We start from the raw sequence: 25,450 nt of genomic DNA, 5'->3' as shown, positions 1-25,450 counted from the left end.
TGCTTGCTTTATCCATCCATTTATTACTAGTATTAACGAACGATGCCATGCTTGTGTGTCGATCTGCCGGCATCGGCATGTGCACCAGCCGATCAGGACATGCATCTGATCCGGTCCCGCCCCCAATACATCATACCGGCTTTGGAACTGGAATGCACGCTGTTTCTGGGAATGGTTTTGAGACGGGCATGACGCATGACTCGTTTTAGATGGGCACAAGCACCTCACCTGTATGGAGCTATGGTTAGATTCCATCGTGAGAAACATGACCAACCAAGATAGGATAAGCGTGTACAGGACACGTTTGGTAGTTTTGCCTTTTCAGCCTCGGCAAGATAAAGCTCGCCAATGAAGGAGAGCGGTTCTGACTCGCTCAGCTTCGCATGAAAAACCTTGAAAGCTCAAGCCCCGAGACAGCTAGCTGACCAACCAAGGTCTTGTTCAGTTACTCCAAAATACTAATTTTGGCACTATGAAAAAAAGATTCACCATCACATCAAACTTACAGTATATGCATGGAGTACTGAATGTAGACGAAATCAAAAACTAATTGCACAGTTTGGTTGTACTTTGCGAGACGAATCTTTTGAGCCTAATTAGTCAATATTTAGATAATAATTCACAAATACAAACGAAACGCTACAATATGCTACAGTGCTGACGCAGTGATTTTAGTTGTCCAAAATCGAGCAACTAAACAGGACCCAAACTAGTCTATCCGGCGCCTATCTTGCAGCGAGCAAGCATAACAAACGTGCCCATGGATTCTCGTTTGATGCTGCTGTTGTATTTGGATCAAGTAGAGGTGGCACGCGCGTGAATAATCGAATGAATCCAAAGCGCCCAAGGGACAGGCATGGGTCCCGCGTCCGGTTCCTCTCCTTCTAGAAGCCAGCAGCCCTCGATCCATGCAGACAGGAGGATGTGGCATTTGAAATGCTATCGCTGATGCGCTTCTAGAAGGAGGTGCGACGGGATCGGGCGCACGGCGCAGCGGCTTGCCCGTCGGCGTCAGCCGCTCTAGCTGTTCCCCCCGCGCCGTACGCAATGGTAATCATGCGTTGGTTATCCATCTGACGATGCCAAGTGTGCTGTCAGTGCGCTGCTAGTGCCCAACCCATTTTGATCCGATGGGGCCCGGATCAGAGAGGCCAACGGTGCAAGTAGCTTATTTTGTTTCCTTCCTGTCGTCGCCTCTGTTTCGCTTTGGAAAGTCTGGATTGAGCCTGTTCGCTTCAGCTCATTCAGCCAGCTTATCAGCCACCAAACAGTGTTTTTCTCTCACAACAAATCAGCCGTTTCAGCTTTTCAGCCGACTTATAAGCTGAAGCGAACAGGCTAATTGGGGGAGAGTTTGCAAGAATTTCTTTTAGCTAGGAAAGGTACCAACCAATTCAGGCAGGAACGATGGTAAAAGAAAGTTGTACATTATAGTGGTAAATGTATATATAAAAAGAATGCACCAAAAGCATGGAATTATGAAAAACCGTATTAGGCCAATTCGAATGGAAAATTTCATTTCGTTGTTTTTAAGAGTGCCTCGTTATTATCTAGAATGCTTGGAGATGATGAATGGAAATGAAGCGCAGTGGTCGTCTCGTGCGTGACTCGTTCGTGAGCCCGGGGTGTTTGATCCCTAGACTAAACTTTAGCCCCTATCACATCAAATATTTGACACTAATTAGAAGTATTAAATATAGGCTAATTACATAAACCAATTTCACAACCCCTAGACTAAATCGCGAGACGAATCCATTAAGTCTAATTAGTCCATGATTTGACAATATGGTGCTACAGTAAATATTCGCTAATGATGGATTAATTAGGCTTAATAGATTCATCTCGCTATTTAGCCTAGGGGTTCCGCAATTAATTTTGTAATTAGCTCATATTTAATCCTCCTAATTAGCATCCGAATATTCGATGTGACACGGACTAAACTTTAACTCAATATCCAAACACTCCTGCGCGTTCCTAATTTAGCACCAAACTGCTGGACGCAAATAGTACAGCAGCTACCACCCACTAGGAGTACGCGTCGCCGGATCACCGCGATCGGACGCCCGCGGAAAAGACGCGACGTGGCCCGCGCGGTTGGGCGCAGCGGACCCCGGAAGTTGATAGCTGCAGGAGTGCAAAACAAAAGCAAGCCACCGATACGCCATGTCCCCTAGGAAAGCTCTCTTGTTGCTATTGTTGATTGCCTCCTCCCCCACTCCATACATATCCCACGCTCTTGAAAACGAACCCAAAAGCCGGAAACCAATCTCGCCTCACCCTCTCTCCCGGGTATCTAGCTAGTTTCTCCGAGCCATGGCCGCCGCGCAGCCGCACGTAGCCCCGCGCCGGCATCCGCCGCCGCCAGCGGCACCGTCGCAGGCGCCGGCCGCGCGGCCACCGCGGCTCCCGTGCAAGCGGGGTCGCGCCGACGCCGTCGCCGTCGCCCACGGCAGGAAGCAGGAGAGGGTGGCGGAGTCTTGCTGCCCGTCGTCGGACCAGGATCAGGAGCTGGAGCTGGTGCTGGTCGAGGACGACAGCGGAGACGAGGATGGCGGTTGCGGCAGCTTCGTCGCCGGTGGCTGTGGGGGACAGGAAGACGACGAGGAGACCGAGGAGAGCAGGAGCGTCGTCGATTGGTGGCGCCATCACGAGAGCAGCGGCGGCGGCGGCGGCGGCCGCTGCTCCCTCTGGGCGAACGGGGGCACGGCGGCCGAGGGCGGACTACGCGCCGGCAGCGAGCGCGACGACGAGGACCCCAAGGTGGCGGCGGCCAGGCGGCAGGAGGAAGACCGCAAGTTCTGGGAGGCGTGCCTGGCGTCGGGCTACCCCTGAGGCTTGGATCGCGGCCAGATCAGTGGCCGCGCCAGTCAGCCGGCCTCAGCAAGTTTGGGCTTGGGACGTCGTTGCAAGTTACTGCAACAGTAGCGTGTGTGTTTGGCGTCAGCAAAATTCATTCATCAAAAAAGATGCAGGTTTGCAGTTGCAGTAACAGACCTAGTAGCTTAGTGATTCTTTCGTTCAGAAAGTCGTGTGCACTCTGTACCTATTTCTTGCACTTCACTTTGGGTTATTTTTTCTATTCGTGGTGCAAGACAGGGGCAAAAAAAAAAAATGAACACCACACGTGTAGTTAAAAATATACAGGGGCTAACATATGCTTGTCGCTCTAGAGATTTTGCTGCCAGTGGAAAGAAAGCATTTCTTTTCAGTAGCCAGTTTAAAAGGAAAGGTGCCCTTTAGTGTATGTCAACTGTTTCTAGAATTCCCAACAGGAAAAAAGTACACCTTGTGCATTTGTTAAAACCAGCGTTCAGTACAACCGAAAGCAAAGCACTGTGGCTTTCAAAAAAAAAGAAAGCAAAGCACTGTGCCCGAGTTGCTTGTGCTCTTCAAAAGGAATTGGAATTTTAAGGAGCTGCTTTCCTCTCGGGGCCCAATCAAATCGCTGTTAGCGATGTTCATGCACCTCCTGCCTCTAACGCGGATGCCGAGACCAAGACTCAAACTAACCATTTTGATGTCGGCCACCGGCCAGGAGCGGGGTTAGATGTGTAGCTCTCAGTTGGAGACACTGTCCAATTCATCACGTACCCTAACAACTTGAATGATATGAACTGGCAACTAGAAAATCTGTGACCTGATCCAATAGCAAGGTCTAGGATAGTCAAAGAAGGAGCAGTGCCACCCACCAACAAATGAGCATCGAGGAAGATTACCGCGAACCGAACCGGAACTTAGATCATGCTGACGGGATAAATGAAGTCATATTGTCTTCAGAGTCATATGAAATGGTGTGGTAGTTAATTCAAATTCCATAACAGGGGTGATTTGGGCGGAGCCGACATGGCCATTCACCTTTATATTTCTATGTTTGTCAATAAGTGTCATTGTTATCCAAACTTTGTGATGGCTGTGTGATGGCTTACCCATTCAGCTGAGCCTCGTCACCTTCAGACAAGTTCTCTGCATTTTTCCTCCCGCCCCCTTCCATGTTGGTTCCTGGAAATGGAGCCCCACTACCTGCAACAATGTCACTGACAGTTGCTTGGATGACTTAGCCAACCAGTAGGGTCAAAGTTGTCACAAGCACACCTGTAAAGCAACACATTCTGGGTAAATCTCAACCAATTGTCACACCACATTTGGAATCCAAGAAAGGAGGCATATTGCACTATATGTTACATATAACTCGATCCTGTTTAAAAGCACTTAGCCCATGCCATTATCCTAGATAAAGTCTTGTACCTGAAAGGGAAAGATAAGCTACATCACATCAGCGATGGAGCATCAATCCAGCTTAACAATGAAGCGTACCACTGGGAAACATCTTCTAGCAAAACACACCAAATACCTGCAGTGCAACAATAGATCCAAGAGCTACAGAGATCAATTGGCTTCTAGGTACATTACAATTTGGATACAAACTTACCATGACTCAGGCAGCTTCGGAGGAAATGGAGGGAAACTTCAAGAATTCCATTCCATTAGTCTTCTGCTTCAATTTGAAGAGTCCCAGGTCTGAGCAAATCTTCACAGATTCAGATTCTGACACTGATAGTGATAGGCAACCTTTTCACATGGAGAATAAGATGAGAAAAGCATATAGCAAACTAGTACAACTTTTGCAACATCAATTACTGTAATTGTACGAGTTAAAGGAGCAAAAAATTATGACCGGTTGCAGGCAAATCAGAAATATGGAAGGTGCCAAACAAAATACAGAATATGCTATCATGTATCCATATGCATGCTGCAATAAATTCAGGAATGATATCCACATGTTTAGTTTCTGCCCCCGGCCAAATCTCGGACAACAATCTAATGCTTCGCGAGATATAGAGGTGCCTTATTCATTAAACATAAGTATTCAGAACATTGCTGCTTCTTAATTTCAAAAAAAGAAAAGATTAGTCCATCCCCTCTCAAACTCGTATTTACAATTTTACAACACATGAAACAGCAAAACTGGATCAATAACATGAGACCCCTTTGTTTTCTAAATACTGAAGACCTCAGTGCTGCACAATAATTCTCAACAAAAAACACAAAATCTTTATTTGATCTGCGCATGATTGTACAAAGCAGCATAAGGGATGGAAGACAACTGAGGGCCCGCCATCATTACGGCTTTGACCACAAATACACCCCTCTGCTGCGTTATACACATATTTACATCCATTAAGTGATCACCAAAGACAACCATCCAGAGTTTTTTATGCTGAGGATCATTTGAAAAATGGTGATCCAAGCTGCCGCATGAACTTCACCTCCTGGGTGATGAGATATTTCGATCTCTATAATAGGGGCCAGTATAGAAGTGATGCAATGACCCACCAGTGGGAAGATAACCTGGGCGCAAATGCTGCACCATGTTATAGCAGATGTATTAGACATCAAACACCAGACGGATAAGTTCTGAATAAGAAAAGAAGACCAGATAATATCGACAGAAGGAAACAAACTCAAAGATACAGATTGCAACAGTTCAATTTTTTTCTGATCTCAGTCAGGAAGCTACACAGCAAAGCCCCGATACTTCACTTTCATATGTATCTTAAGTTATTATGAAAGAGAGTGAAAGCAGGTTCGCCCTCTAGCAAAGCTATTGCAACTGTTCATTCTTTTCCTAATCTCTGTCAGGAAAGCCCACAACAAAGTCCCAATACTTCACTTTCATATGTCTAAACATCACAAGTCACAAAATTAAATGATTTCAGATTCCTACGTAGCTGTTAAGTACTGTCATCAGTCCTTAATTGCCCCCTAAGGCTCCATTACGAAGAAAGAGGTACACAAATGACTGTAGCACATATTATGTTTATCATTCTCATCAAGATATCAGGAACTCGCATTTCCCACTAATTCATTTCAAAACTAACACAAATATTAATGTTCATTTCACTGTCACTCAGCATAAGTGTAAAACAACGCAATATCCATGTCCATTTCACTATAACGACATAAGTTCTATTTTTCTATATATTTCTGTGCCAGTTTCTTAGTAAGTAAAATGGTACTGATAACTAAAAATACTATTCTTGTGGTAAACTGTCATGCTACATGCATTACCCATATGTTTTTTTTAAATAGAAAAGCCTTATGATTCCCAACGAATAATCAAAGTTCAAAAGAGTTAATAGGGATTTTATAATATTAAATAGACATGTTACCTACTTAAAGGTCCCAAACAGTTGATTGTATTGTTAAAATCTAAAAGCTTGTGGAAAAAGAAAAATAGTAAGTCAAGAGTGTCACAAACCATTGGCGTCCAAATTTCAAAATATGATTTTGTCAACAGACCATCCTTAAACACTGCCCAAGGTCAAGTATTATCAACACAAGAAGCTGATTTGGTACACAGCAAATAATTGTTTAACTGGAGTGCATATTAAAGTTAGTGAAGTCAATATCAGTATTTTTAGATCAATGATCCAAGCAATTCATGTTATAACTTATAGAAAAATGGATCCAGACGAATAATTTGCCTCAATAGATATATAATCTAAGAGAGATTACGGAAAATCAGTAGAAAAATAACTCACAGATAGATGTTGCAGGTGATATCGATGAGAACTTGTTGGGAGGCTTCAAAGTTCTCATACTGGGCGGCATTGCAGGAAAGACAACAGCAGGAAGCGGAGATGATGAAATCCTTGGATGAAATGATGGTGGATCTGCATATGGACCTGAAGCTCCATAACTATTTGGAGAAGCTGCAGGCACAATATGGCGTAACAGAGGATCCCTGATGGAAGGTGAATGGTGCTTAGCAGTGCTATGTTCTTTCCTGCGTGTGCATGTAGAACCACAGCTCAGAAAAGTAGGTGCACCGTGAAGAGGAGCAGGAGCAGGGGGCAAATGCTGTAAACTCTGATGACTATGATCGTGGTGGTGGTGGTGGTGGTGGTGGTGATGATGGTGGTGGTGGTCAATGTGATCCTGGTGGATTGAGGGAGGTTGATTATAAGGTTGAGGAGCTGGACTTGGGGAATGAGCGTTGCCTGAGTTGTTCAGTGAATGCTGAAGATAGGATGACAGACTAATCTGCTTAACTCGTCCAAATACAGTGTGGTTCAAACCCAAGTTTCCTGAAGAAGAATTTCTTAACGTTTGGGCTAATTGTTTTAATCTTTGCAAGGATGGTGGTTTGTTATCTGCCCCTACAGCAAGAAGAACAGATGTTTGAACAATGGTAGGAGGTGCAACTGTTGAACCATACAGATTTGTCAATGTAACATATAAGATCTGCATTTCAGAAGGGAAAGAGTTACTCAAGAATAAAAGAAGCATTTGTGAAAAGTATAAAGATTGAAAAAAAGTTTGAACAAAAGAAATTTCGAAAGCAGTAGGCACAATATGTAAAGATTGGTGATTGAATGGGCTTTCAACTCATAAAAGATCAATACAATGCAGGATTAGTGGATATATTTTATCTGGCAACTAGCAAGACCAATCAACAGAGCAGAAACGTGTCTTTCCCCAAGTGTAAATGTTATGGGTCTAGAGGGCCCAGCTAGCCCGGATGGGCCAAAGGGGCCCAAAGCTGGCCCAAAGAGGAGCATGCGGTACTGAACAGTACCTGCGGTACTGTAGCGCGGCAGCTGCCGCCCGTTTACCTAGGTTAGGAATTAGGAAGGTTCTAGATATTAGGATGGCTTGCAAGCCAAGTAGGTCAAGGTGCCTTGAGAGCCAAGTCGAGTCCCCTCTATATAATAGAGGCCCCATGTACCAAATTAATCCAGTAAAGCATTAAGGGGTAAAACCCTAAAGCTCTCCAGCTTTCAGGCTTCGGCTCCCTCTCCCTCTCTCCCTGCGCCCCCTGCACCTCCACCATGGCCGCTGGCCACCTCCTCCTCCCTCTCTAGTACCCTAGGCCCAGGGGGTAGCCTAAAACCCTAACAGTAAAACTACTTGCAGTAATAAATAAGCACAAAAAATTTACCAGTGACTACCGACAAAAAAAAAATACCAGTGACAACTGATAAACATTGATAACAAGGCAACTTCTTGCATTCACTCAAGTGAGTGAGGTACACTTGAATGACTTAGTGCCAAACAGTAAATAACTAAATTTGCATCCATAAGCTGCTATGCTTTTTGTCATGTGTGGATACACTAAATCCAGATATGTACAGCTAAGACATGTTAAAATAAAAAATTTACATTAGTTTATGATTTATTAAATTGCTGTGCAAGTGCAATGACATCTTCCATGCACCATATAATGTCAGCAGCATAGCAAGAATATGGGTCAAAGCAATTATTCACCAATAAAACCGATTTGGATTAACCAACTGACTTTAATGGAAATATTTCCCCAGTATCCACGAAATGAGAACTGGTTCATCAATAACACTTTAAGCAAATGAATTAGAACTTGAGTAGCACAAACCTCATGTTCATTAAGAAATAACCCAGATTTCATCTGGGCCTTCAATTCACTCAGTTTGTCTTGTACCACATCAATGGGAAAGTTCAACGAGAAATTAAATAATCCATCAGGCTTCTGAGGAACAAAAGCAGTCTGTGGAGGTATAATTGTTATGCCGCCAGGAAACCTCAAGATCTCAAAAGAAGAAGAATTCCCAAACAGAGATGGTGTCAAATGGAGTATAGACTGATGTATAACCAAGGACACCAAAGATGACCGCAGTATGCTTAACTCTGTTGGTGATATGGTGAGATTACTAGGATAGGGCCAAATTCCAAAAGTCACGGTAGTCCAGTTTGATTCAGCAGTTGGATCCAAGGAAAGTACAGACACCTGGAGTAGCAGAAGAGCAAATAAATAGACCGACTCATGGACAATCGCTATAGATAATAAGTGAAGTAAAACGTACTGCAGAATTGTTGATGCCAATTTCTTCAAAAATATCATACTCAAGTTTTGATTTATTTCCACTCAGCTCATAAATCATTCTTTGCAGCCTGAAGCTTGCAACCACATCAGCTGTAAGTAAAATACAATAAGCACAAAAGAGAATTGGAACTAAAAGAAATGCTTCATTAAAGGAAATGTTATGCAAGTACATCGGACCATCTAAACAAGCCTAACATGTTTTCCATAAACAAATAAGAACTAGGTACAGGGGAAGCGCACGAGAACCCTCAGTCTCAGCTGCTAGCTTATAGGGTACTCGTGGTAATGTAGAGTAAATTTGAGAAATCAGAATATTATCATGCACTACAATTGCCAGGCACAGCACATTTGGAATTCGGATTTGTGGATTGTGAACTGTTCAGGTTACGGTTGTACCTTTTGTCAGGTACGTCAATATTCATTCCAAAAGTTCTTGGATGACAATTTGCAGATGTAGTTTACCAAATCTTGCAACATATAACAAGAGCTATCAATTCTATGAGATGTTTCTGGGCAAATAATTAGGTTATTCTAAACACCTTCCTACTCCATCAGCTGACAATGAATTTGACAGTCTACAAAGTTAGCAAGTGGTCCTATTCAAATATGAATCGGCGCCAACTGCAGGTCAGGACAGCAGACCAACAATCCCCAGCAGGACAACTATAATTTTGGCAGAAACCAATCGGACAGTGGTTCCACAACCAACGCAACCGTGTAACAGTGCTATAATCTCAAATAATCAAATGCACCACAAACTTCTCAATCAAACAAACCATATCAACTACCATTGTCGCCATCAACAGAGTTCCTAGGTGGCTAGGTCAACCTGTTGAAGCACGAACCCCCAGTGCATCAACTAGTCCACGATTTAAAACCAAGGCGTGTCAAATTCACCGCGCCGCTGCTAAACCATGTGTAGCCCGCCCCAATTCTAGACAAAGTTGCAAACCATCGAGCTCAGCATTACAAGCTCAACTCACTGGAACCCGAATGGGAACTCCCAATTGAGCACGCCTGGCCACAGGAATCAACCTGCATTTCGCATCACACAACCCAACAGCTCCATCCTACAACAGCCTCACCAAACGCACAAGGTGAACACATCGCAAGCGACCTGCAAGCTGCAAACACCCCACCCTTACACCCAAGCAGCAGGCAGCAACGCACGCCACTCACCTCCGCCCCAGGGGTCGGCGCGCGCCTCCTCGTCCCTCCGCCGCCGCGCGGCGAACGGCGGCAGCCAGAACAGCGCCGACAGCACGACGGCGGCGCCGAGCAGAACCGCGGCCGCGCAGCGCCACCACCGGCGCCGCCCGCGCCCCTCCTCCCCAGGCGCTACCTCCCCGCCGCCTCCTTCTCCTCCTCCACCTCCTCCAGCCGAGTCCGGCGGGTCCCCCGCCGCCTTCCCCATCACCCGGCAGCAGATCCGCTCACCGCGCCACCGCCTCCGCCATTCCCGAGCCGAGCCAACGGGCGGTTAGGGTTTGCTCCCGCTCTGCTCAGGCTCCTTTCGCTCCTCCAATGGGGGGGTGGGAGAAGAGATTGGGGGTTGGATGCGCTAGTGAGCGAGCGAGCGCGCGAGAGAGAAGGACAGCGAGGAGGCGGAGGTCACTACCGCCGAAGCGCAGCGGCAGCGAGCGAGTGCTCGGGTACTGCCGCGAGTTAAATCCCGGAGCGGCTTCCGCAGCTACCGCCAGCGCTGCAGCCCATCTCGGTGACCGGTGGGGCACAAATAGGCATGGGCCCCGCGCGTCGGTGAGTGTGGCTGGGACGAGCGGAGGCGGCCGTGGAGGGGGAGTGCCCGGGCGGAGAGGCAGGCAGCAGCCAGGTTGGTGGGAACGTGACGGGGGTTGATGACGACAACGGGGGACGGGTGGCGCCCGGGCGTTGAAAGCTGTTGACCTGCGCCGCGCGGCGCGGGGTCTGTGGACGGGGGCCTCCGCGCTCCGCGGTGACCGCGCATGAATGCGCTCACGTGCGTGGTTAGGCCCTGTTGGGCTTGTGACCCAGCAATCAACGCTGAGGTGCGGCGACGCCGCAAGTCCGGCGGGCGAAGCGTCCGCCAGACTTCAGGCGTGTTTTGGCGCAGAAAACAACAGGAGCTCAGCCAAGCAATTGTGGCGTGTCGAACATACGGACGTGTGCCAAACGGTGGCCTAAACGAGTCTGGCGCGCCGAAGTCTAGGCACGACGAGTTTGGACGCGAAGCAAACAGAGCCTTGATCCTCCTCCGTCTCGTGGCCTAGGGGGTACATGGTACCTAGGCGGTGCGGGTGAAAAAATAAGAAAACTAGTGACTGCGATCAAATTTTCAATAGCATATACACCCACAGGATAGAAACGCCTCTCTGATTTGCTCTAATTTCTCCACTGCGAACACCGACTTCCGAGTTCCGGAGGCCGAAGCGGAAGCCCAGAAGTCACGATGTCTTAAAACTCCAATGACTATGGTACGGTAGGGAGCTGCTCTTCTTCGATGGTTGTGTTAGTACCTGAGCTCGCTCGGGGCGGCACAAGCCATGGAGGATGCTTGCGCCTGCGCATGCGCAACGCACTATGGGAGTGTTTGGGAGACAAGGGCTAAACTTTAACCCTATCATATCGGATGTTCGGATGCTAATTAGGATGATTAAATATGAGCTAATTACAAAACTAATAGTAGAACCCCTAGGCTAAATCGCAAGACGAATCTATTAAGCCTAATTAATCCATCATTAGCGAAGGGTTACTGTAGCACCACATTATCAAATCATGAACTAATTAGGCTTAATAGATTCGTCTCGCGATTTAACTTAGGGGTTGTGCAATTAGTTTTGTAATTAACCACTATTTAATACTCTTAATTAGTGTCAAACATCCGATGTGACAGGGGCTAAATTTTAGCCCCTGTGTGGCGAACATCCCCTATGTTTGTTGTGCCTTCTTTACACGTGTCGATCGCAACCATGGCAAGCTTCTATTTATAAGCACGCACTATGCGCTCATGGCTCATGGCAGTGGTGGTAAACGTTGTCTTGCCGCATGTCACGATCGGTCAGCTATGATCGAAGTGTGCCTTCAGTACTTAGCGTGTGTTGTTTCGTGCTTGACATTGCTATGCTAAAGTTTAGACGTGTTGCAGTTTCCGTTTGATTCAGTTGCACATTTATGACTTGCTACATATCCTCAGCCATGCAACCCACATGTTATAGATACGTTTTCTTTCCGAACTTTTTACGACAACCATGGCTTTAATTTGTTGCCACACTCACCCTGTCTATGGCAAGGTTAAACACTACCAAACAAAATACTAAGCTACGTGTCGAACAAGCATGCATGAATTCTAGACATTTCAACAGACGGAGCATGTGGTGCTCGTGGATATTATCATCGTCTCAGTGATGGCTTGGTCGAGTAAGAAGGTGACATTATACGTGGATGAGTGGTTTTTCCACAAGGAGAACGATGGAGGGCAAAGAAGGGACTTAAGGTAGCACACTAAACATATACAAGACTAGTACATGCATGAATGCATCTAATCAGCTGGTACACAAAGTATGTGCATACGACAAACAAAAGCCCCTGGTAAGGAACATTGTTCCTCACTTATGTTAGTTTTTGTTCACGATGTTATATTTTAAAATAGAGCGATTAAGTGATGTTTTAAACGTCGAGAGTTTGACACAATCTAAAAATATAATTTTCACTACTACTTCTTTATAATTTATTTTGAGCATATATTAACTTATAAACAATTAGTTACTAGCTCTTTATGACTTGATCAGGAGACGACAAATCAGATTAAAATTAATTTTAGAAAGAGCATATCATAGTGTTTCATGACCTTAATACACGAACTTCTCTTAGCATGAACATTAGAATTTTTTTTACTAAGTTATTTATGTATATTTTTTTACAAGAGTTGTTGAGTACAATTGTCAATCACATAAGTATGCAAGCATTGACTAATTAGTTTTTTAGTGCTTGTAAAATGTATATATGAATGTTTTCCCACCCCACTCCCTATTCGACGGCCAACGCATACTTAGGGCAACACAATGTGGCTAAAAAATGTAGCATTAAGCATTCAATGCTACTACAGTCATTGACCTTTGCCATCGTAGGAACACACCGTCAATGCTCATCAAAAATGAAGCTTAAGCTTAAGGTGTGGCAACAAGACAATAAAATACAATACTTTTGCTGATTCGCTGTTCACATGGGAGGAGAAGGTGATTTCATTGATCCACGTTATTTCCCTTGGGGCCTCTCCAACGAGAGGGTGTTGAGCTAGTGAAGTTAATATTTTAATCAATAAACAGTGTAAAAATATCACCGCTAGCTTTTAGTGAAGAGCTAAGCTTGCACGTCTTCCGATACTCTCCCTTCTCCTACACGTAGACTAATTTACTTTTCTTTCTCTTTCACATTAAGCTAGCAGCTATCTCAAATGGTTGGAGATACCCGCGAAGCTCTAACTATTGTAGGATTGACCATAGTTACTGCCATCTGCTGTGAGTCCCACCCTTATTGCCATAATAGGAGACATTCACATCACCCTTGCCCTATACAACTTGTCAGTGCTTTGTAAAATCCAAACAAGTGGGGGTGTTTGTTGTGATCCAACCTGATTAAATAAGTCCAAAGCGCCCCTTCCCCAGCCCCAAGCCCCAGCTCCCCATTTGCGCGAGTCTGCTCTAGGGTTTTTGCCAAGCCGCCGCCGCCGCCTCTCTCTTCCCCCGCATCCCCTCCCACCCAAGATGACGGCGCAGACCGCTGAGGAGCTCGCCGCCCAGATCGAGCAGCAGAAGCTCGAGGAGCAGAAGAACGAGGTCAGAACTCACAACCTTCCCTCCCTAATGGTACGAATCCGAAGTGGAATGCTAATAGTCCCGGCCCCCGCGTCGCTCTCCTGGGCGACTCGGGTGCGAACAGAGCCGCGCCGCCGAGCCCCCTTCAAACCCTAGCCCGGTGGCCGCCGCCGCCACCTCCGGCGCCGGCCGCGGCGGCCCGCGGCGGCGTCGAAGTCGGCGTCCGCGCGCTCCCACTCCCTCTCCTCTTCTCTCTTCCTTTCTCCCTCCACCACACCCAACCCGGTCGCTGGTCGTCTTTGCCACCGCCGGTCGTGTCTCGGCCGGCCGCCGCCTGATCTTCCCGTCGCCCCTCGGTGCGGATCCGTCGTCCCCCGGCGTGGTCGCCTCCTCCCTGTTGCTGGTCACGCGCGCACCTTCATCGACGGCGTGGGTCCCCGACGCCGGACCCCCTTCCCCGGCCGACTCCGATCTGCCGTCCTCGGGTCCCAATCTACGACTATCACTGCAGGTGCCTCCTCGTGGCCGGTGCCTTGGTTGCAGGTGAGGAGGCTGTGTGTGTGTGTGTGTGGGGGGGGGGGGGGGTTGGATGCCGGTGCTTGGAGGTCGTTGCCGCCGCCGTTCTGCGGTGGTGGCCACTGTCGCCTTTGCTTTGGAGGAGGAATCTTCACTAAGCCCTGTGTGTATGCTCTTTGCCTGCGTTGTGGTCTGCCCTTCGTCGTGATTGCGATGTCATACTGGTTGTTTGGGTCATGATAGGCCTCCGTTGGTTTATTCTGTGGTGTTAGGGATCGGGTGTTACCAGCGAAAGCTCTGCCCGGCTTCTGCTGGTGCCGACAACAGCTACGGCTTCGGGCGTAGTTCACCTTGTTGGAGGCGTTGTCGTGGTCACCTACTCCCTTCTGGTTCTTGCTTGGTGAAAACTCCGTCCATTAACAGACGAATGACGGCGGCGTCTTTGACGTCGCACCCTTTGTGAAGGCATCAATCTTGCATAACCTTCCGCACGCTACCTTCGTTTGCCTGTTGTTTGGGTCGGTCGCTTTGGCAATCTCAGGGGGTGATCATAGCGCTCATCTTTGTCTCTGCAGGGCTTCAGTGTCTTAGGTCGTTTTAGTTGGGTTGGAGTGCGGTCTCTTTTGTTGTATGAGTAGTGTCTTAACTCTTAGGTCGTTTAGATGGTTGGTGTGTGTGCTGTGGGTCTCTTCTGTTGTTTGGGTTGTGTGTGGTGTGCAGCGGTTTGTGCTCTTTGTAATTCTAGGTCGTTCTTGTAATCCTCTTCTTAATGAAATACATGCTCAGGCACGTTCTCGAAAAAAAAGAATCCGAAGTGGAATCTGTCTCGCGTAGGCTTGGGATGATGTTATCAAGTAGATCCGTGAGCCTGAAGTAGATTGGATTTTCTTTGATGGTTTTTGCTGGATTATGTAAAGCTGCATCTTTTGTAGTATTACTTGGCAGGCAGAAATGATTGGTGCTGCTAGTCTTCTTCTAGTTGTGCGCTTTTCCCAGATAGTCAACTGTTTGCCACTACGAGGTGGTGAGTGGCAGTGGATTTGCCATCATGTGAGGGGAGTGAATCTGAGAGGGGTTAAGCGCCCATCACTCCAATGCGGTTTGTTGTTTGTTTGTGTGAGGCGGCATGATCCTTTTAATCTCGCCTGTTCGTATGATTTGATTTGCTATCTATTTTCGTGATAGCGCTGTGCATAATCTATTCTGATTTTTATATCACCTGATGACTTCTCTTTTGAATGTCACGGACAGGCAGAGGAGGTTGTGGTTGAGGATGACGACGATGATGACGAGGATGACGACGATGATGACAAGGATGATGATGAGGGTAAGTTATGCACAAACGCTTGGTTATTTTAGAGTGTCACTCGTCTGTCTTTTGTCTCATTCTGTAAATGGTTTGGCAGTTCCAATGGTTTTTGTATTAGAATCAGTTAGGGCAAATCAATGGTACTGCTACAAGCCTATGGGTCTGCATCTTTATTGTTAAATATTGTACATGTTAAGAGTGTGGGGGGCATTTATGGGTTTGGGCTTTGTATATTCGCGAGTGTCATGAACTCGTGATATGTGAATGTTATTTACAGTATTAAATGGAGTTGATTGTGAACTGAGTTTCCCTATTTCTGGTGCACGTCTACATTGCCTTAGGTTGCTGCTTATTGGCATTTGTAAACTTTGAAAGGCTGGAGTGGAATATGTGAAATAGGTTATGCTTACGATACTATGTTTAATTAGAGTGTTAAATGGAGTTGTTTGTGAACTGAGTTTCCCTACTTCTGATGCACGTGTACATTACCTAAGGTTGCCGGTTATTGGCATTATGCTTACGTTACTAGTTGCTGGTTAATGCATTATGCTTACGTTACTATGTTTAGCTTGCAGTGAATTCATGTAACTAGTTAATATTTTTGTCGTTACTGATTATGTTTGCCCTAGCATCTGTATCAACTACCTGTCAACCATATCCTTGAAAGATAAACTGCATGCCAACTATGCATAATGGATACCATGCATAGGAGGCAAGTAAACTGCGTTGCTAGGTACTCTCACTTGTGGATGATTGGTGCAGAAGCCTGTGTTGGGCAAAGAAATTATGAGCCATGGGTTTTGTTTTTACTTTTTCCTATTGCCCCTGTACGGCTGTACCGGCCGCTGACTGTTTTGTTTTCTGTTGAGTTTGTGGAACAATCACGACACCTGTGACCTGACATGTATTTGATTCCATTTTGTCATGTTTAGGGCAAGAAGGTGATGCCAGTGGCAAATCAAAGCAAAGCAGGAGCGAGAAGAAGAGCCGCAAGGCCATGCTGAAGCTTGGCATGAAGCCCATCACTGGTGTCAGCCGTGTCACCGTGAAGAAAAGCAAGAACGTGAGTTCACTGTTGTCAGCCACACCAGTTGACTAATGTTTCTGGTATGTTTCTGGTTGTTTGGCTAACACAGCTGCATTTCCAGATACTGTTTGTCATCTCCAAGCCAGATGTGTTCAAGAGCCCGAACTCGGACACCTATGTCATCTTTGGTGAGGCCAAGATTGAGGACCTCAGCTCCCAGCTGCAGACCCAGGCTGCTGAACAGTTCAAGGCTCCTGACTTGAGCCAGATGATCTCCAAGCCTGAGACTTCTGGGCTCGGTCAGGAGGACAACGAGGAGGAGGTTGACGATACCGGTGTTGAGCCCAAGGACATTGAGCTGGTGATGACCCAGGCATCCGTCTCCAGACCCAAGGCTGTCAAGGCTCTTAAGGCTGCTGATGGGGACATTGTCACTGCCATTATGGAGCTGACAAATTAGAGTGTTGTTTTCATTGCTGTCAAACCTTTTGTTTCCCCCCTTGAGTGTACTGCAGCTGGAGCGATATCTGTGGACCATAATGACTGTCATGCTTGGTTGCACTTTGGTCAAGGAAATTGCAACATGGTTTCATCTTTGCTGGCTTGCTTACACCAAAAGTCTATAGCTTAATGCTGTTTTTCTGGCATATTTTAGCCATGCCACTGTTTCCTGGATTTTTTTTTTCTTCATTGCTGGGTTTGTGTTCATTGCGAACTGGAAAGTTTTCATTCATAAGCTGGACCGCTGGGTTGCCCAACAAATACTGTGTGATTGAGGTCCCTACTTTGGGCCTCGGTGCACTCCATGAGCCAGCAGACGGGCATAAGAGCTCAATTTGTGCCGCTTCTGGTGGTCCTCTGGTCATGAAGTGACAGGCCGCTTGAGTAAACTGTAAACCGTATGGAGCTCAATCTGTTGGAGCAGAGTTTCCCTTAAGCTACTCCTTAGGGACCAGAGCCACAGTTGCACGGGATGATGCTCCCGCCCGTGCAACGAAGCTTCGCAGGAATACGAGGACAGGTTCCCGGCAGGCCGGCACAAACCAGCGATGGATCAGGATTCATTCAGGACAAGGACAACACACACATGGCATCAATGCCACCCATCAACTGCCCATGGTTCAAAATTCAGGGTCGCAGATAAGCTCTTGCGAAACCGTGAGAAGACGGCAGCCTGGTAATCTAGTCTGCTACCGTATGGGATAAGAATTATAATTTTCGCAAGAAAAAAGATAACAATTATAAGAGTCACAGGTAAAGAAGCATGAAGCATCAATTAGAGGCTTTAGAGCTGAAAACAGTTTACCAGTCGCCCATCTGGCGAGAGCATCTTAGCTGCATATCTCTATCCAGCAACACTTCTCTTCTGAATATTTCCCATTACATTTTCGTATCCGATAACCATCCAGAGTGTTTAGCGTAATCAACACGTGTTAGCAGGTTCATCGTACAGTCAAGGAAACAGGAAATGAATTCAGAATGATCTCACGCAGGGCAATACCACGTCAAGCTATGAGATGTCCATCACAGGAGCACATGCACCATTGGCTACTGGCTAGAATAAGTCAGGAGTGACTCACCGCATGTTTGATAAAATTTTAAGTGCACTGCAAGTGGCTCAGTATACAAATCGCCAACAACGCTGAATTCAGTATAAAGAACCACACGAATGCATGTCATTGGCAGAATAATGTAACTCAGAGGACGTTGGAATACACAAGGTAGGTACCATGGCGTGAAAACAAAACAACTAGCTAGGAGTGTCCAGAAAAGGTAGCCAGCTCATAAACCATCCAGAGAGCATTGAGTCAAATGGAACCACAGCTAGTGACTCATTTACCAAGTCAATTATGTCCAATTTTTTTGTTCACAGGACAAACCTTTCCAAAATGAAAGCACAATTATCTAATCAAGATGTGCTAGAGCTGATGGCATAAACGAATGGTCCAACGTAAAGCAGTAGCTTCAAAGGACTTCTAAAAAGAGCAAGCACAAATATAAATGACAGGTCAGGTGTTTGCTTTCACTATTATCAGATCATGATCATACCTTTTGCTTTTCGGTTAACCGTGACACCTTTTTAGTGCTTATGAATAATTAGCAGGATAATGTATTCTACAGTCACAGCAGATAATTATCAGAACATGGGCAATCATAACTGTAGTCACTTCTAAAATGGAGTTGGACGGCAATTAGGCTTATGATTGCTTGCAATCTCAGAAGTAAACAAAATCGAGTAGCTATGATACCGTGGTAAAATAATATACTTGCAAGGAGAAATATTATGTGGCGATCATAACAAGCCATACAGTACAGTACAGGTTGAGTACCAAGATCCCACACATTAAAGCTCATTAGGCCAGCGTATTGACTAAAGCAGTATAGTGAACTAGAGAGAGATTACCAGACTAATCTAGCGAGAACTTGATGAGCGGAAAGGCCACAGGAACGAGAACGGGTTCCTTCTCCTTTGCCGCCCACTGGTTCTCCCACTGCTGCTTGAACTACTTGAGCTCTGGCTTTGGTTCGTTGATCTTGTGCGTGAGCAGCTAGCTCCAGTAGCAGAACCCTGTGTTGGAAGCTCGTAACGGCAAACAGGGCAGGAATTATGCTGCTCTAGCCAAGGAACTATGCAATCAGAGTGGTACAAATGGTTGCATGGCATCTCTCTTGCTTCTGATCCCAACTCAAACTTCTCCTTACAGACAGGGCAGTGTGAGTCTCCACTTAGATGCCTCTGAGTGATCTTAACTGTGGGCATAGCATCAATCGAGGACTGTGCGGCAGGGGGTGGTCCACGACGATCATTCTGAGTTAATTGCTCAATGAGATCATCCAATCCAGGCCCAACAAAGTAGTCTGCAATGTTTGCCCTCCTCATGCCAACACCACGCCGTCCATTGATGAACACATCGAAACCATTATCCTCTGTGAGATGACCAGGGAGCTGGCCACGGAAGAGCAGCCATGGCCCTGAGCCAAACTCCATCTCTAGGTCTGAAAAGATGTTTGGCCTTCCTCTAACATCAACCTCCCTGTTCATCCCAGTCATACCATGCCGCATCACAGCGGAGATTGCCTCCATTATCCCAAACCTTGGGTCACGTTGGAAATCAGGATCCATCCCAACGAAGTGGTTCATGAGAGCATCAACATCATCCATTTCAGCCACAAACCCGGAATCACAGTAAGGACACACCATCTCCCGGCCACGAGGCCTTATCCGCTGTCGGCATTGGTAACACCAGTATGATTGCCTGCCACCAGACATTTCTTCCAACTAATGTGCCGCCTTGCGAAAATTCAAAGGTGAATCCGAACCTCCTCAGCACTGCAAAGGTGACAAGATTTTCAAGATCTGAGCACAAAGTTCAACAGGACATATAAGCATACTAAATTTCAAACACAACTTATACGATCCAACTAGACCATGCACACAAGCTTCCACAAAGACCCAATATAACAAAGTCAATAAGAAACTATGATCAGAACCATACAAAATACAAGGCTGAAAAGACTTAATTGAATACCCAAGGATTTCCAAAAATAAAGCTTTCCAGATAAGCAGATATAAGAATTCGCTTTTAGAATGATACGATGCGCGTTCACCTGTTCCTAATGAGTCAAGCAAGTAAACCCTTAACCTATCTTAAGAAGACTAGGATGATTCCGGCGATCAAAATTACAAAACGTTGCTTTGGGTGAAGGCTTTTCTCCAACCCACTTTCCAAACAACTCTCGTGCATCTCCTAGAGCTATTTTTTTCTTCAACAAGAGGCAACGAAAAACGAGGGGAGAGGCAAGACAATTCATTCTAAACGTTAATAGGTTTCTTTTGATACGGTTCTAGAATACGTGCGCCCGATGTGTTCCAAATACACCTCGAAAAATCAATGTGAAAGAGAAACAGCATTTTTTCCGGGGGAAAAAACAACGCCAGTCACCTCAATTGGGCACACCGAAGTGTCATACGGCGCGGCACCCACTGAGATCGGCGGATCGATCTCTCGCGCTGAAGAACACCGCCAAGAAAACCCAACCCAGCCGCGGATACAAGTACGGGTTTGGATCTTTAGGCGCACCACGTTGCACACGAACCCCGCAACGGACACAGAGAGGGGAGGAAGAAATGCGTGGATCCGGCCAGGCACCAGACCGGCTCCCGCAACAAGGGTACCCGTCCGAGGAAGCTCGGGTTTACTCACCGATGGGCGAAGGAACCGTCGATGCCCCCGCCCGCGAGAGGGAGGAGCGGTGCCGCGGACGGGAGAGGAGGAGGCGGGTAGGAGCGGGGAGGCCGCAGCGAGCCAGGAACTCCGCCACGAACACAGGCAGATGGTGTGGGGAGCGGAATGATGGAAGAGGGGGCCGCCAGAGACCGCGATTTACACCCGGCTTGACTTCGCCGGGGCCCACCACCCGCCCGCCAGCCCTCCTGCAGTCGCTGTCTCCCACGTGGGCCCCGCTTGGCAGCGGCGGCCGTCACGGTGGGCCCGGCGGGTAAGGGAAGGAACGCATCGATGCGATGCTCTCTTGGGTCCCGAGCCCGGGCCGCGCGCCCGCCCCTCGCTTTCCGTGAGATGCTTCCACTAGTGGCCGGGCCGAGGGGCCCGGGTGTGTGCCGCACCCCCAGCCGACACGTGGGTCCCGCGTTCGAGCCGAGCCCACTCGTCGGTGTCTGGGACGGCGTGGGGCCGGGTGGGAGCTGGAAATGCCACGCCGGGCCCACGTTAAATGTCCCGCAGGCCACGCGATACGAGGCTGGATCGACCGTCGGTGGGAGGAACGGACGGACGGATGGGGATGTCCCGTCACGTGGTGCTGCGTCATGGTGTCGGGGGCGGATTATGATGAGGTTTCCTTCGTGCTGGTAACGCTGGGAGGACGCGCTAATCTCGTGGCCCAGGACATGGTTCTGTCGCTTCCATGTGGACCTTGCTAGAATATAAAACAAAAACTACTGCTGATCATACGGTTGAAACTAAATATTTGTCGTGCTGAGGAGGTACGGTTAAACTTTTAAATTTTAATTTAAATATTTATATTTGGAATATAGTATATGTAGGTTTATCTTTATCATGAAGAGTGCTATTATGAATCTATTAGATTTTATAGATACTGTTTTAATAGAAAAGGTGGTCAATGTCACCCTTTGAAGACAATAAGAAACAAAATACATGAGTTGCCTTTTATTAGGTGAATCTAACAACATATCGAGGTTTGAAGAAAGATGCGATATCCACATAATATCATTGTATCTTCTTAGGTTCGCATGCTAAAGAACATATACTGCAATTATAAAATTCCCATATTCCCAATGAAGCTAAGAGTGGCATTCTCTAACCAAAAGAAAGTTAAACTCGCTATGACAGTCATAGTGCATTCATTCCCGAATCAAATAGACCATGTGTTGTGTTCGGTATAAGATATGCCAGACGTTGTAGTGTTAAGCCTCACTAGTCTATCCATACTATATATATACTTATAAGAATCCAAATCTATACTATAAGGATCCAAAATAATTAAAAATGTTTTCTACCCAAAATAATTTTCCCGTACCCTTACAAAGGACCTATTGTCGGAAGGGGTTGGAAAGTGTTGGAAAAGGAGAAAACATCACTTTAGAAAATGACTGCTATTTTCCTTTTTTTCACCATGAAACCATCTACCCGCTTGCCGTACCCACCGCATAAATCCATCTCCCAAGCGAGAAATCATGTTGTGTTTCCTTCTTTGGAGTTTCCAAAAGAATGCCTCAATTTGTAAAAGGAAGGCATGGTTAACTTCTCGTACACTTGCCAAGTTTGCATCGGACTGATTGCCACCGAGATCAAGCGCACGTTTCCACTTGCCAAAAGCTACGTGCACCCGAGATCACATTAGCCGGCAATTAGCAACTGACGCGTGATTGCTTCTTCCAATTTTCCAACGTTGCCCGAGGGGTCGACGCCGGTCGAGGTGCCGCAGGCTGTCGTAACCACGCCGCTTGAGGGTGTGTCGTCTCCATCTCACGTCGAGAAGCCCCAGGCCATCGTCACCCACGTCGCTGCCGTGGGGGGCTGTCTCCGTCGAGGAGCCCACTACAAGAAAACTGACCCCTTATCTATCGATTGCATTTGGATCCAGTACTAATATTAGTATTAGTACCGGTTTCAAAGTAAGGAGCCCTAAAGACCTTCTAGTACCGGATGAGAGCTCCATCCGATACTAGAGTCCGGTACTAGAGAATTTAGTATTGGATGGAGGCTCCAACCAGTACTTAGAGATAGTACTGGGGGAAGCTCCTAACCGGTACTGGAAGCCTCCCCATCCACCCGACCAACACTTGGGATTTTTTCAAGATTCCAACGACGCACGCACGCTCCTTCTTATCCTGACCAACGCACGCACCACCTCCTCCTTATCCTCTGTCCTGCCTCCCCTTCTTCTCTCTCCTCTCTCGCTCTCTCTCTCACCGGCGCAGGAGCTAGCGGTGGCAGCACCCAGCCCTCCTCCTGCCTCCCCTCCCCTCCCCCCTCTGCTCATCCCTCACCAGCGGTAAGGAGCGGCGGCGGGCGGCGGGATGGCGGCGACGCTCAGGAGGCGCCGCTGGGTAGAGGACGAGCCGGCGGTGGTGTGTGGCAGAGGAGCCGGTGGCGTTCGGAGGGGCAGGAGGAGTTGGATCCGAGTTGGGAGGCACTCGAGAGGGACGGCGGAGGCGCGGCCGGATGGCGGGAGCCGCCAGCGGCGGGGGAGGGGGCGGGGGTCGCCGGCAGGGGTGGGGACGGGAGGGCCGCCGCCGGTGGTGGCGGGGCTCGCGAGGGGATTCGATTTTTTTAATTTTTTAATACTCTCTAGTACCGGTTATTCCAACCAGCACTGGAGGGACCTCCTCTAGTACCGATTGGCCAACCACCACTAGAGGGCGGTTTAGGACCGGTAGTAGAGGTTCTTTTTCTAGTCGTGGCCGCATACCTTCATCATCACGACAGGCAACGCCGCCACCGCTCGAGGATCGTCTCTGTCGAGGATTCGCCATAGTCTGTCACCGCGCTGCTCGAGGAGGTTGTCGATGTTGAGGTTGTGACGACTATTTCTTGGCAGTGCCACCGCCACCACCATGAGTTCATGAGTGTATTCCACCTGCGGACTCATACAGCGGCTGCATAGCAACTCCCACTGGCTCGATCAAGATCGTGCGATGCCACAATGTTTTTGCCAACATGAGCGTCGTCTTGTACTCGGACTCGTCCCTTGAGCTTCGGAAGATATCGAAAATTTTGTTGAATTTTTCAACGAAATCCTTCAAAGCTTGACGATGGAGGTTGATATCGTAGCGCTTCTCCTCCGAGGCCGGCGCAATGTGGCGGTGGAAGTTCCCAGTGTCGTCCACGACGCAGACCCAGGAGCCGAAGATGAACGTCGCGCCTTCTTCGAATGTGACGGTGGGCTTGATGACGACTCAAGCCATCGAGTTCGCCGGTGGATCTTTGGCGAGAGCCCCTACTTGACGCGTCAGATGTCAGTGTTTTATACCCGATAACTTACTGAGAGGTATCCCGAGGTAGTAGATTGGTTGGTGGGGGATCGCCGGACCTGAAACTTCAAGGTAAAAGTGAGAACACAGGATACGGATTTATACGGGTTCGGGCCGTCAGAGTAGCGTAATACCTTGCGTCTTGTTTGGGGTGTTGTATATTGCGCCCTGCGCTCGGGTGTTGTTTGGTGTTGAAGATTTGATCCTCTGTTGTGGTTCTATAAGATCTTCGCCTATTGATCTAGGAACTCCTACTCTCCATTATATACTCAGAGGGCGAGATTACTAATCGGTTATAAGGTAGGAGTCCTAGCAAGATTACATTGTTACGAATCCTAATATGATTTACTAGTAGGAGTTCATCTCCTTTCTTCCTTAGAGGATCTATCCCGACTGCGCATTGCAAATGTGGCATCGCTGTCGCCACGACTTGCTACGGTGGCTGCGCGCAGCAAGGTTTCCACGATACGAGTGCTGCCTCGGTCGATCACCATCTGCTCTTGGCTAGGAGTTCCACCGCGCGCAACACGAAATCCGCGCACCATCGACTACGCCCGGCAGGTGAGGCTTTTGTTTGATTCAGATCCTTGTGTACTTTTGTGCTGCCTTTACCATGTTATTTTAGCACAGGTTCCAACTACGTTGCTTTTCAGTTGTTCTGAGAGACGCGTTGCCTTCTTCCCTATAATTTGGTATTAACTACCAACCCTGCTGCTACTGAACATGGAAGTCATACATGATAAATCAGTGTGCTACTTGGTGATATACTGCAGATTTATTGCATTGTATTTTTTTAATAATAGCATCCAATCTTAACTCCTGATAGATTGTCTCCCTCTATTTGTGGTTTTGTCACAAACACAACGAACCATGAGTTGGCTTTTCCGAGCGGTGATTGATTTCTCTTTTGGTGTACAGTTTAAATGCTTTATCAATAGAAATGGTGCACAGTCCGTGACCGTTCCTTGAAAAAAAGAGTCCAATCGTGGATATAAGGGACTGAGAGAAGAGTTTGGTTTGACGGCATTGTGTGTAGAACAAATAATTGGTGGCTGTAAACTTGAAGATTCTAATTGCATACGTGTATTTTTTTTGTACTTTTGATTTTTTGTTGACACATTTACTATTGCAGATCATCGTGGAATTGAACATCATGATCTTGCATAAAGTAGCGGTCAAAAAATGAGAAACGTGCAAAATCAAGGGAGAATTACCGTAATAGGAAAGACAAAGGAAAAACGACCAACACGGCAGGTATGATTAGGTGTAGTAAAAAGTTCTCTAATTTAGCCTAGCAAATTTAAGGATCGGGTCCAACAAGAGCTGGGCTAACATACTATATGATTTTGAGCTAAATATACATATGGCTGAGTTGGATTACGAAGGAGGCACGAGGATCATGATCCATTACCACCCCTAGGTATGACAT

At 47.2% G+C, this 25,450-nt stretch overlaps 4 protein-coding genes across 5 annotated transcripts; 2 read left to right on the top strand and 2 right to left on the bottom strand.

The window, feature by feature from the left end:
• Positions 1 to 2,108: 2,108 nt before the first annotated feature.
• LOC117838736 (uncharacterized) lies at positions 2,109 to 3,244 on the top strand. Its single transcript, XM_034718874.2, has one exon. It carries the CDS (start codon positions 2,314 to 2,316, stop codon positions 2,830 to 2,832), a length of 519 nt encoding a protein of 172 aa, XP_034574765.1. The 5' UTR covers positions 2,109 to 2,313; the 3' UTR covers positions 2,833 to 3,244.
• A 1,578-nt stretch (positions 3,245 to 4,822) lies between these two features.
• On the bottom strand, positions 4,823 to 10,534 carry LOC117838734 (uncharacterized). 2 transcript variants are annotated; one of them, XM_034718872.2, is made up of 5 exons: positions 10,040 to 10,511; positions 8,841 to 8,950; positions 8,393 to 8,764; positions 6,543 to 7,245; positions 4,823 to 5,362 (listed from the first exon to the last, which is right to left on the bottom strand). In XM_034718872.2, exons 1-5 carry the CDS (start codon positions 10,272 to 10,274, stop codon positions 5,295 to 5,297), a joined length of 1,488 nt encoding a protein of 495 aa, XP_034574763.1. In that variant the 5' UTR covers positions 10,275 to 10,511; the 3' UTR covers positions 4,823 to 5,294. The 2 variants fall into 2 exon arrangements, with proteins under 2 accessions (XP_034574763.1, XP_034574764.1); XM_034718873.2 differs by lacking the exon at positions 6,543 to 7,245 and having other exon boundaries at positions 10,040 to 10,534.
• Positions 10,535 to 13,499: 2,965 nt separating this feature from the next.
• On the top strand, positions 13,500 to 17,099 carry LOC117838093 (nascent polypeptide-associated complex subunit alpha-like protein 1). The gene is made up of 4 exons (XM_034717972.2): positions 13,500 to 13,674; positions 15,421 to 15,496; positions 16,411 to 16,541; positions 16,627 to 17,099. The coding sequence occupies exons 1-4, from the start codon at positions 13,603 to 13,605 to the stop codon at positions 16,963 to 16,965; spliced, it is 618 nt and encodes a 205-aa protein (XP_034573863.1). The 5' UTR covers positions 13,500 to 13,602; the 3' UTR covers positions 16,966 to 17,099.
• Positions 17,100 to 18,742: 1,643 nt separating this feature from the next.
• Positions 18,743 to 20,870, bottom strand: LOC117838092 (probable E3 ubiquitin-protein ligase RHC1A). Its single transcript, XM_034717971.2, has 2 exons — positions 20,711 to 20,870; positions 18,743 to 19,836 (listed from the first exon to the last, which is right to left on the bottom strand). The coding sequence occupies exon 2, from the start codon at positions 19,774 to 19,776 to the stop codon at positions 18,919 to 18,921; it is 858 nt and encodes a 285-aa protein (XP_034573862.1). The 5' UTR covers positions 19,777 to 19,836; positions 20,711 to 20,870; the 3' UTR covers positions 18,743 to 18,918.
• Between the last annotated feature and the right edge of the window lie 4,580 nt (positions 20,871 to 25,450).

The sequence above is a fragment of the Setaria viridis genome, chromosome 9 (assembly GCF_005286985.2).
Source record: "Setaria viridis chromosome 9, Setaria_viridis_v4.0, whole genome shotgun sequence".
NCBI classification, from domain to species: domain Eukaryota; kingdom Viridiplantae; phylum Streptophyta; class Magnoliopsida; order Poales; family Poaceae; genus Setaria; species Setaria viridis.
The sequence above is the reverse complement of the archived record's forward strand: the minus strand, read 5'-3'. Positions and strand labels throughout refer to the sequence as shown.

What these genes read in the sequence shown, in the direction of transcription:
- LOC117838734 (XM_034718872.2), bottom strand. Translation starts at nt 10,274, where the DNA reads ATGGGGAAGGCGGCGGGGGACCCGCCGGACTCGGCTGGAGGAGGTGGA. An exon ending in CGCCGACCCCTGGGGCGGAG is followed by an intron (nt 8,951 to 10,039) that starts GTGAGTGGCGTG and finishes TTTTACTTACAG; the next exon opens with CTGATGTGGTTGCAAGCTTC. An exon ending in ATCACCTGCAACATCTATCT is followed by an intron (nt 5,363 to 6,542) that starts GTGAGTTATTTT and finishes AACATGGTGCAG; the next exon opens with CATTTGCGCCCAGGTTATCT.
- LOC117838736 (XM_034718874.2), top strand. Translation starts at nt 2,314, where the DNA reads ATGGCCGCCGCGCAGCCGCACGTAGCCCCGCGCCGGCATCCGCCGCCG.
- LOC117838092 (XM_034717971.2), bottom strand. Translation starts at nt 19,776, where the DNA reads ATGTCTGGTGGCAGGCAATCATACTGGTGTTACCAATGCCGACAGCGG.
- LOC117838093 (XM_034717972.2), top strand. Translation starts at nt 13,603, where the DNA reads ATGACGGCGCAGACCGCTGAGGAGCTCGCCGCCCAGATCGAGCAGCAG. An exon ending in TGACAAGGATGATGATGAGG is followed by an intron (nt 15,497 to 16,410) that starts GTAAGTTATGCA and finishes TGTCATGTTTAG; the next exon opens with GGCAAGAAGGTGATGCCAGT. An exon ending in CCGTGAAGAAAAGCAAGAAC is followed by an intron (nt 16,542 to 16,626) that starts GTGAGTTCACTG and finishes CTGCATTTCCAG; the next exon opens with ATACTGTTTGTCATCTCCAA.